The following is an 11,579-nucleotide window of genomic DNA, read 5'->3' as shown; positions in this document are numbered from 1 at the left end:
GAAGTTACTTTAAATGATATATTAGCAACACATTAGCCTCACACAGCTAGGTAGTTTAGTGGCTAGCTTGGTTAGCATTAGCCTAAACAGACGCGAAAAATCTACTAGCAGCACTGGCAGTAGAAACATATCAACAACTACTTGCTGTAAGAGTAACGTTACCTACAGATCCTTCTCCAATAAGGGCATTTGAGGGGTACGCTACATAAAAGATGCTCTGACAAACTTATGGGAGGTGGTAAGAGTAATGTCATGTCTCAAATACGTTGACATCACCATGCATGCAACATCACATCACATTTTACTACAGACTTTACTCTCTCTCTCTCTCTCTCTCTCTCTCTCTTTCTATCTCTCTATCTCTCTCTCTCTCTTTCTGCTCATGAAGTTTCCCAGACCACAGTTTCATAGGAACTGACTGTTGCATAATTTCAAATGCACTTGCCTCCGATCAATATTTCATATCACAAATGCTAGCTTCCACAATTTTCATTTTTCAGGGAGAGTATTTCGCATTAGTTTGTCAAATTAAATAGATTGTATATTTTTTATAGCTCGAAAATGGATAAGTTTTTTAATTCCACTTTGTGTGAAGATTACGTAGGGGTAGCGTGGCCGAGTGGTCTAAGGCGCTGGATTTAGGCTCCAGTCATTTCGATGGCGTGGGTTCGAATCCCACCGCTGCCAGTATTTTTTTTTAATTGATGGACCCCGAAGCATGCACATGATAAATCAAAGCAAGTCAACATAAACTTAAAAACTTGGTTACTTGAACACATTATTCATCTTCGCCTGTATGGCTCATTTCGCTGCTACAAAATACTAAATACCACAAGGAAAATCGTTGGCAGTACAAGAGCACACTCTACTGGCAGCCTGCAGGCTGCATGTAGACAAAAATCCTGTACACGTTAAAATTCATAGATCTGGATTTTCAACAAAAAATGATGCCTTTTTTTATTAAAGTATAGGAAAGGTAACACTTAAAAATGTGCTTATTGTAGTTACTTATTGATTTTATTTCTAAAAGTGTACAAAATTACTAATTAACAATTAAACTAAAGATGTGCAAATCACAGCAGAGCTTAACCATAACACCTGGAAGCATACTTTAAATACAAGCATTTAAATTTATAATATTTGTAGTACAAAGTTAGATTTTTTTATGAAATCAAAACTGTAGAGAAATCAATAACATTCCCACAACTCAGTTTTCATCTTTTGGAAATTAGACAGATATACACCAACATCAAGAAGGTAGAACAAATTATTATATAACCTTACATTTTGAAGACTTATTTTTAGGGTATATTTTATTGCATTTGGTGGGTTTCATTAATAAGTCACATGTGGTGAGATAATAAGTCACATGTGGTGAGATAATAAGTCACATGTGGTGAGAATACACCATCAAACATTTACATTCCATATAAATTTGAAGCAGCTTGTTGCACAGCTGTCCATCCAGTACTTATCCAGTGAGTATAGTTTAGTTCTGACAAAGTATGCAGGATAGCATCAGTAGCAGCAGGCTGAGGCCCATCAGCAGCAGCAGGAGGAGGTGTTGAGGCTGCCGGGAGGTCCAGGAGAGGCTGAAAAGAGCGAAGCTGGAGCTAGGCTGTCTGGACTTCAGGTACTGCTCCACGGAGTCTGTCAGGCTGTAGGGCTTTGGGCAGTAACCCAGCTCTTGACGGGCCTTGTCGATCTTGAAGGTGTGACTCACAGCTATGCTCCTCACCTGCAGTGGAAAACATTTGTGTTATTTGTATAAGTGTTTCGTCAAGACAGGAATCATGTCTGGAAGCTCCTAAAGTTGAAGAGAAGTCCAGGACAAGTCAAAGGTCATACTTTCAGGCAAATGGTTCAGATTAAACTCAATTTGGTCAACTTGGTTTTACAGCCTGAAAGCCTGTGACTGATGGATGCTTCTGGTTACGGCATCTTCTTACCCCTCTGGGATAAGGTGTCTGCATGTGAAGTGAGAGAAGAGTTTGACCAGACACCAGTGAGACAAACAGGGTTCCTAAAAGCTATATCCCATCTCATCTTGTCACCCTCCCACACAAGCCAGTTCTTCTTCACACATGACATAAAACTGCTTCACTCAGCACACACCTTTTGATCCTCTGTGGGACTCATGCCAGGTTGTTGTTGTTTTTTTATCATTGATGGACACACTGCAACCACAAACTACTGAGTCCTGCTCATCCCGTTTGACTTGACAATCATCTTGATAATATTTATCTCCCTCTGGTAGCTGTGCCTTTTTACCGCCTTTAATTCCCCCCACATGAGAGGATTCAGCATTTAAAAGTAATTCACTGCTACAAGCATTACTGTACTGAGCTCAGAGCACAGTATCTAGTCTGTGATGTTGCTGATGTGATAGTGATATACGTGTCAGTATATATATTAAAAAATATACCAACATCCTTAACATATCTGTGGTACTCACACATAAGCCCTTTCTTGCAGATTTTCGTTTTTTTTTTAGGATAAACAATTTCTTAAAACAGCTGAGCACTGCAAATGGTTCTTATACAGTAGTAACACAAATGTGCTTCCTCCTTCATGTGTTTGCAGACCTGGAATTTATAGGTAAGAGGAAACCTGTCTCCATGTCACGCGATTGCTTTACCTACAGTAAGAGTTGGCAGGACCATTTGAGCCCAGCCAGACGGCTGCCTGACCCCACTCACCATAGCAACAGCCACTGTGCTGATGTCACTTCCTGCAGACTTCACCTTGAATATCCTGTTGTGACCCACAGCAGTTTATGTTTTATTCACAGGACAATCATCGATCCCCGGGCCAGCAGCTGTCTGACAGAATGAGCTCCAGGCGCAGGACCACGGGCTCAGCTTAGATTTCTGTCTCATCACACATTCATGAGGACCTTCTAGCCCGCGACGGAGGCTCCTCAAGATGCCTCGTAAAGGTCTCCCCAGGCAGGGTTACTGCAAACTGCCATGATCCTGATACCTATACATACAGTTCTTTTGTTTTTTAGTAGTAGTCAGACCAACAGATAGTATTAAAATGCTTCCAGTGACTATGGGAACTTTAGTATTTTGTTATCTGCCAAATTTTTTAATTCATTAAAGGCTCCCTTTAGTGTCCCATAATTAATGCACAAGTGATAACATCAGGAGAGGGAGGAGAAGAGCAGGGGGGCTGATAGGAAAATACCTGGCCTAATGAAGTCTGTCTTCACTGTTGTGGGACATACTAAAAATAATCTACTCGTGACAGGTGACCTATCTCCAACACACAAGACGCATACTTTCAATTAGGGAGGGACAAATGCGTGCTTGTGTTCAAAACCCGCTCCAGAGTTTTACATTTTTATTTAGCTGGACCTTTTATCCAAAGAATCTTACAACGTTACTATTAGTACGCCTGTATAGCATTAGGAGCCACATAACCTTACTGGAGACTTGTCCCAAGAGCTCTGGTGGGAAGGAGAGTGTTCTTACCTACTGAGCTATCCAGCTGCAAAGGGTGCAGTGCTCCTGGAAGCACCATAAAAGAAAAAAAACCTGCTAAACCGGGTCAAAGCGTGGAGTGGAGGGTAGCAGGCCCCTTTTTTTAAACTGCTGATGCTAAAAATCTGTTTCATATGTTGTGTTAGATGCTTAGACTGTAAACCTAGTTTACCTATTGGTATCAATAAAGTAACCTGAACCTGAACCTGACCTGAACACTTATAAGTACAGACTAAGTACAGACTTTACATTTGATCTTAGCCAAAAGGTAGCATTGTATTGTAACTTTCAAACTGTAGACCTGTCATAATGATCTAAATGATGCATCACACTCAGTTCATTTAGTATATATATATATATATATATATATATATGGAAGTTAAGTGAAGTGAACAAAAGTTTTAAAAGAAACAGAAGAGGCACAAAGAAGTATAATTACCTCACTTCTGGTAAAGAGGAGAGGCACTTCTATCACAGGACTCAGAACTTCATGCACATACTCAACCAGGATGGCTGAAAATAGAAGAAAATATACAAAAGACAGTCGGTTTAAACTTGAAAAAATGAAAATAAATAAAACTATAGGGGATATTTCAAAGATGTACAAATTTAAGAGAAAGAGTGGCGAGCTACCTGCTAAATAGACGAGTGAAACAGGCAGCTTCATCAACGGTCGGCTGTAGCCCAGCTTTTCAAACTGCAATGGTAACATGAAACAGACAGAAGTAAATTCTACTACAATTAAAATGTTGAAATATTCTTGAGGGTTACAGAATAAGGCAGTTGTTAATTGTTATTTGGGGTGTTTTAATGAGATTAGTTGACAATAACAAAAGTATAGAATATGACCTCCCTTTACAGTAACTCACCAAAGGTGTCAACCACTCAAACAGATTGACTGAAACTCCATCATTAATAAAATAGGCCTGTCCACTCTGCAAAAAAACAGAAAACAATTGGTTATTATACATTATCTTCATTTAAACTAGTAATTGATAGCGCTGATCCCAGCTGTCACTTGGCCAGAGGCATAAACAACCTAGCCAATCGCAGGGTTATTTAAACGGAGAACAAAAAGGTTGACTATAGCAGGACTAGAGGGACTAATCATCTTCAATATTCAAGTCATAAATAGGATAGTAACAATAATAAAGTAAGGTTTAAAGTAAGGTTCGAAGCTTTGTTGTAAATCATAACCTGTATACCCTACACTTTACACTGTCATCCGTCAAAAATCTAAATCAGAATCAGAATCAGCTTTATTTGCCAGGTATGACACATACGAGGAATTTGACTTAGGTTGGAGCAAGCCTCCGGGCGGCAGCTATGGAACAGCGCCACCACACGCTAAAACAAGGGGAAATGTCCCAAAAGGTTATTTAAAAAAATAGATAAATACAAAAGTAATAAGGCTTAAAACATAGTCTTCACGCCTGTGTGGCTTTATTACTGTTGCTTGCTCTGGAGGAACTGTTGGGTCCTTGTAAATTATGGAGTGTGTTGTAGACCTACTCTATCTGTAAAGTGTCTCGAGATAACTCTTTTTATGAATTGATACTATAAATAAAATTGAATTGAAATTGAATAAGTCTGATCAAAGTTTTCCCTGACTCACAGCAACACAGCTCCTCTGCAGTGTGAGAGCCTCAGCTGCCAGCGTGTGGGCCAGAACCAGGTTATTGACATGTACCCAGTTCATCCTGGCCTCGGGGTCACCAAACCTGAAGCTAAACAGCCGGCGCTCCACATTCACCTGAGAGAGAGAGAGAGAGAGAGAGAGATGATAGTAAACCTCTGAAATGCAAGATTGAGAATTAAAAAGCAGGGCAGTTGAAAGTAATCAATGGTTTACTTTGTACGTTCGAGACAGAGTTTGGTAAGTGCTTTTCGAACGTGCTGGCAGGAGACTGGAAGTTAACTTACAAATTGAGAAAACAATTTTAAAGTGGTAATGTAGGGCTTTCTCTCAGGATCTCATGTACATCTGTGTAAAATATTAAACGTTTTTCGAAAGAAAACTTTAAAACTGAATTATTTAATAACTTATTTGTTGTGATTTAACCATAGACCATAGACACTGATTAAAAAATGGCACAAAAAGGTTAGTTTTTGTGTTAGCATACGGTATCAGTTTTATTTCTTAAACTTTTCTGATATCTGTGTGACATGAATATTTTTTTTGTTTTACAACCCAGAACTGTTCTATAATACTATTTTTTAGTGATAAGATTAATATATTTTTCTTAAAGGAACTTGTGTCATATCCCATGTACTTTGGGTTGCTGGCAACTTTATACTTTGTCAGACTGACAAAATGATTTAGACTTACAGCTGAGTTTGTCCTGAAAAATGGATACCATGCATGTGGGGTAAATACAGCTGAAAACATGCATTAAAAACATAAAATAATACAAAGAAAGTTGCCAAGAAACACCAACATTTTTTAGCACTGTAATAAATTGAAACTAAATCAATATCATGACTTATTTTATGCTAATGATTTGGAATCATAATTATACAAAATTAGCAGTTTGGGTGGCAAAACATGTCAAATGAACTCCATACGAGTAGACAAGATTAAAAGCAAACTCCACTACACAGTGTATAAACACCGTGTTGGACAGTAAACCCAGAACATAACCAACCACATCCAGCTCCCCAGCAGTCTGTACTGCTGCCTTGTAGAGGGCCGACTGGAAGAAAAGTCGTCTGGAACTGGACACCCGGAGAGCTCTATCAATAATGTAAACTCTTCAGGGAGAACACCTTCTGCCAGTGCTACGACAAAAAGAAATTAATCTTTATCATGTGACAATATGTTTTATTTAGTCTCTCACCATCACTCTGTGGAGGTGTCTCCTCTCCTCTGGTCCGTAGATGCCACAGGGCCGCAGGACGCAGGTCCGAAGCCCGAGGCCTCCACCTTCAAGAGAGGATTTAAAGTTTCACTGAATATATTCATGCACACTACAGGTCAAAAGTTTGGGGTCACTTCGAAATTTCCATTGCACTCCATTATAGACAGAATACCAGTTGAGATCAGTTGCATTGTTTTTTTAACCAGCACAGCAGTTTTCATATTACATTATGTGCTCACATAATTGCAAAAGGGTTCTCCAATGTTTTCTCAGTTAGTTTTTTTAAAATGATATCAGATTAGTTAACAGAATATGCCTTTGGAACATTGGATGAATGGTTGCTGATAATGGGCAATGTAGATGTTGCATTAAAGATCAGCCCCCCACTCAGATCAGCTGGTATTCTGTCTAACATCTAACATCGAGTGGAATGGAAATTTGTAAGTGGCCCCATACTTTTGACCGGTAGTGTATGTGTTTTTTAAAATATGATGCTATATCTCAGACAAAGCTATATCCGGAGCAAACTTTGACAGGGGTTAGTATCAGAGCACTCATATTTTTGGCAAAAAAAAGCCTCCTCACTGATGCAGGTGTTTCTCTTTTCCCACTGTGTATCATATATAAGTGTATTGTATAATATTGGATAATTGTAGCTCTACATCCTCCTGTAGAGATACATGAACTTTAACCTGCAGTATGTAAGGAGACAGCTCTGAGCTTAATTTAATGTATACAGTGATGGTCACTGATGGGATGCTGCGTTACACTGAAGGTAGTCTATATCCTTGATCTTCCACTCCAGGGATTGCACGGTTGCCGCCGCAAAATCCGTCGGATTTCATTAATTCAGGCCAGATATCCATTGCCTTGGGCCTCCTTTGTGTTGACATTTTAAACTCTACTCGTCAATGGTTAACCTTTTCTCAGATCCCTGCAGGGTAAATCCTGACAGCTAGCTAGATCTGTCCAATCTGAGTTTTCTGTTCCATGACTGAAACAACTTTTAAGCGTACACATGTTCCACCAAAACAAGTTCCTTACGAGCCTATTTTGCAGCGGCACCGCAGCTTTTCTTCGGTGCTTAGCACCGCCCAAGTCTAAATTTAAACCTGGGGTCACTGGTGTTGTACAGAATTGCACACCGAGTTTCCAAGGCAACCATTCAGCACTTCAGTTTTTCTCTTTCACATTTTTACACAGAAACCAAAAACGACATTTGCAATCTCCTCTAATGGCACCCTTTTCGTGTCATGCTGTGATTAAGATATCCCTGCACACCATGATCGTTTCACACCTTTCAGGGAGCACCCGTTGGCAGAGAGGACCATCTGCTCTGCAATCGTTTTGGTTCTGGAGTAGTGGTCGATGTGCTGGAACAGAAGGAAAGAAAGAAGCATACTGAAAGTGTAATGTTGTTGGCAAATGTGTGGGACATTTGTAAGTGGTCTTTTGTTGCGTTCTTCATTCTAGATCTTGGTGATACATTGATAGATTGGAAATTTATAGAAATGCATGGGTAACATTTCAATTAACATAAATGTAGCACTCTGGAACCATAGTGTAGAAATACTCTGTGACAAGTAAAGGTCCCGTATTCAAAATGTATTAGCATGAACTACAATTAGCCCATTATAAAATAATGTATATAGTATATGAAATTATTGGATTATTAATAGGGATGCATTAATGGGTTCATCACTTTAATGTTACATCTGCTAAATGCGGGCTGATTTCAACTGATTATTAGGTATATTACAGTCATCTATAATACTACCTCGTAATTTATCTGTTGATTATGTTTGGAATTACCTAAAGTTATCAAGGAAATGTGGTGGAATAAAAAATACAATATTTCCGTCTGACAAAAAAAGTAAAGCGTAAATATTACAGTATATAGTGTTATATAAATGCATTAAAAAATGGAAACAATCAAGTAAAGTACAAGTACCTCAAAATTGCACTTATGAACAGTAATTGGGTAGAAGTACTTAGTTACCTTCCACCACTGCAATAACAAGTTTGATAAATGAGTTTGGTTTTTTTAACTCACTAAGTCGGGGGGCACATACGGCACTGAGACCTCATCACCCTCCTCAATTGGTTTCCCGGCAAACACCACATTGATGGTACTGGTGTACACAAGCCTGGGGATGCTCCTCTCCTTACACACTGAAAGAAAGCAGTGTGTCAAGTGCCCTTTTATGATTACTTGTAAGTATTTACATATTTCAAATTACATGCAGAACACATTAAATGTATTAATCACAGTGTATGTGGGACTGTGACAAATAGGATAATTGTCACGAGAATCCTTACCGTTTATGATATTATTGGTCCCTCCAACATTGATGGACTCCACCTGCCCTTTCCTCAGCTGACAGACAAATAGAATAATAATGATGACATTAACGCATCTCTTATTTTCACCTCCTGTGTCTTTCTATGCTGTAAGCATCATCAGCATGTTGCGTGATAGCTCTTTGCCGATACTACAAAACCCCTTCATCTTACATCCCCTCTAAAGGTTAAAGAAGCGAGCTTGTGACTGGCAGGTCGCCGGTTCAATCCCTAGACCGACAGGATAAAATCTGGGTGGGGAAAGTGAAAGAACAGCACTTTCCCCTACCTCATCACCACCACTGAGGTGCCCTTGAGAAAGGGCCTTTACCCCTTGTTCAGTGGCCAGCAGATCAGACTGCTTGTACCGGGCAGCCTTTAGGTATGAATCTGTAACTGTGTAAATGTGACACATTGTTGTTGCAAATGAGAATTTGTTGTCAATCGACTTACCTGGATAAAGAAAGGTTCAAAAATAAATTGGGGTTTGTATACTTATGGCCCCTGTAGATAGATAACTGCAATTGTTGCCCAATGCATGCCGGTTAGATTTGTGTTCGACTTGATTCCAACTTGCTCTGATGTCATGAGATACACGACACAGTTGCTCTTCACTGACTGCAAGACCTAGGGCATGATGGGAAATGTCTGGCTCTCAGCTTATCTGATAGTTGATTGGCTCAGAATTGACTCCACAATATGACAATTGATGTCCATTTTTTATTGTTGTTGAATTGAAGCAACTTGAATTGACTGGCACTTATTACACTTGTGCTGCAGACTGGCTTCAGCTGCTAATTCCTGCAGTAGTTATCCTCAAATTTACTTCTTCATTACCATCTTTTATCCTTGGCTTCAATTTGACCCCAGCAATTTAAAACTCTAGAAAATTATTGTAATTAAAATTATTACCTAACTTTATCTGCCAAGTACTTTTCTTTTTATTGACTAGCTTGGATGTGGTCAAATTGACCCCAAGGTTAATAGAAGGGTTAATGATTTAAAAGGACTTGGAGGCTTAGGGAATTCCTTTACTATAAGCACATACGTAGTAATTTATTGATTAAGTAAAAGGCATTCAATGTTGCTTAATGTGTCTTTCTGAGTGAAAATAAATGTTGAATGAATCCTCTTCATCATTCCCCACTCACACCCACCCTACATAGAGTGTCTGTTTCTCTGACCTTTGTTTGACTGATTAAGTGGTGAAAAGATGCTAAACGTAGATCTAAAGACATGAAGGGAAGTCACCTGTTCTGGTCCAGACATGCCGTAAGACGCTGTGTGGAATATACAGTCGACCCCTTCACACACCTTATAAAGGGAAGAATAGTCCCGGATGTCACTCTGTAATAAAGAAGTAATACATATTACCCTTAATTAATTAATGCCAGCTCTGAGGACACTAGTCTTAATTAGTTCCATTGCTTTATTATCACTAGCATATTCATTGTGTAAATGGACTGCATTTATATAGCGCTTTACAATTTTTGCCTTTAATTAACCTATTAACACGCACACACTCACACACAATGGCAGCAGGCCACGTACTGGCCAACCATTGGGAGCAATTTTGGGTTAAGTGTCTTGCCCAAGGACACTTCGACATGTGGACTGCCAACCCTGCGATTAGTGACAGAGTATGCGTAAGTTCATCTCAATCCTATGAAAGGACAGTTGTAATTAAGGTAAGTGTGCATGAGGCCTGCAGGTGAAACCTGAATCATTTCTCCACCCTCTCTGACCCAGTTAGCAGCTGGCGCTCTGAGGCTGATCACTCACCTGTGTCTGTTTCCAGCCAGCATGCAGACTAACCACAGAGACACACTGACGTTGGCTGAAGCAAGGAGATACTACAGTTGATTTTCAAGTCTGCACAGAGCAGTATAAGTTGTGAAGGTAAGTCATGTAATGTATAACCCAAACCAAAGCTAGAAGTAAAACATCCTGGAGGATGCCCGTCTTTACTGCAAAAGGGCAAACTGACATTGAAACTTATTTGCAGGGAAAGATTAAAAACAAATCAACCCTCAAGGGCGTATAATTGACCTCCATCTACAAATTTGCAGTAAACACCTATGTTATGATGAGACAATTTATAAACCATTTTTGTGATTAAAGTCTCTGTAGGACTTTAAGAAAGATGTAATGTGTATTTAGTTTTTGGTTTGCTCATTAAAAATGTATGACATTGTGTATGTACATTTTGTCAGATTCTGTTCCTTTTCATAAACTTTGCGATGGTTAATGTAATTTATATTCCTGCCATATTCTGCATCATTCTGATTGGTAGTTCACAAGAAAAGGATTTCATAAGCTTGGAAGTGCTTAATAAGACCTTACTGGTTCTTTGACGTCCCACATTCAGCAACGAAACCATTTGGCACTTATTAGGCTTTTAATATGAGGTCCATTTATTGACAGCTCTTTGTCACAGTGTAGCAAAGGGCCTAACATATCCATGCTAAACATGTAAAAGGAATAGCAGTGAAGGGATGTTATTGGGCAAAATGTCATGAATTAAGAAAATGGAACCACAACTGTATGGCTGAAAAATCATTGCCAGTTGTCTGTGTTGGGTGTGCTGTTTTCAGAGCATTGGCTGGAAAGCCATTTTTGTATTCACAGCAAAGTTGTTGCGTAAAATGCAGGGAAATTGGAAAAATAGAGAACTGTGAATCAGTATAATAGCAGGATTTCAAACCAATATCTTCTTCAGAGACAGCTATCTCTCAATTGTCCCATACCTGATAGAAGATCGCTCCATCAGGGATATCACAGGGAGGCTTGTTAATGTCCACAAGGATCACCGACATCCCCTGACTGGCCAGTTCTCTCCCTAGCCTGAACCCAAAGTATCCCCCTCCTCCTGTCACCACCACCTTCCCTGTGGAGA

General features: G+C 39.4%; 1 protein-coding gene and 1 non-coding gene across 2 annotated transcripts in view; one reads left to right on the top strand and one right to left on the bottom strand.

Annotated features, from left to right (window-relative positions):
• The first annotated feature begins 605 nt into the window (after positions 1 to 605).
• Positions 606 to 687, top strand: trnal-uag (transfer RNA leucine (anticodon UAG)). The gene has a single exon. It is a non-coding gene; the product is annotated as a tRNA-Leu (tRNA).
• A 460-nt stretch (positions 688 to 1,147) lies between these two features.
• The window catches only part of sdr42e2 (short chain dehydrogenase/reductase family 42E, member 2), a 10,676-nt gene continuing 244 nt past the window's right edge, over positions 1,148 to 11,579 (bottom strand). Inside the window, exons 1-12 of the mRNA XM_032538104.1 lie at positions 11,431 to 11,579; positions 9,935 to 10,030; positions 8,663 to 8,720; positions 8,397 to 8,515; positions 7,641 to 7,716; positions 6,323 to 6,408; positions 5,101 to 5,238; positions 4,355 to 4,420; positions 4,119 to 4,182; positions 3,925 to 3,998; positions 1,392 to 1,738; positions 1,148 to 1,347 (exon numbers count right to left, since the gene is read on the bottom strand). The exon at positions 11,431 to 11,579 is cut by the window's right edge and continues 244 nt beyond it. Coding sequence (XP_032393995.1) covers positions 1,490 to 1,738; positions 3,925 to 3,998; positions 4,119 to 4,182; positions 4,355 to 4,420; positions 5,101 to 5,238; positions 6,323 to 6,408; positions 7,641 to 7,716; positions 8,397 to 8,515; positions 8,663 to 8,720; positions 9,935 to 10,030; positions 11,431 to 11,579 — 1,175 coding nt within the window. The 3' untranslated portion in view covers positions 1,148 to 1,347; positions 1,392 to 1,489. The remainder of the gene's footprint in view (positions 1,348 to 1,391; positions 1,739 to 3,924; positions 3,999 to 4,118; positions 4,183 to 4,354; positions 4,421 to 5,100; positions 5,239 to 6,322; positions 6,409 to 7,640; positions 7,717 to 8,396; positions 8,516 to 8,662; positions 8,721 to 9,934; positions 10,031 to 11,430) is intronic.

This window comes from Etheostoma spectabile, chromosome 15 (assembly GCF_008692095.1).
Source record: "Etheostoma spectabile isolate EspeVRDwgs_2016 chromosome 15, UIUC_Espe_1.0, whole genome shotgun sequence".
In the NCBI taxonomy this organism is placed as follows: domain Eukaryota; kingdom Metazoa; phylum Chordata; class Actinopteri; order Perciformes; family Percidae; genus Etheostoma; species Etheostoma spectabile.
Note: the sequence above shows the minus strand (reverse complement) of the source record. Positions and strands in the feature narration are given on the sequence as shown.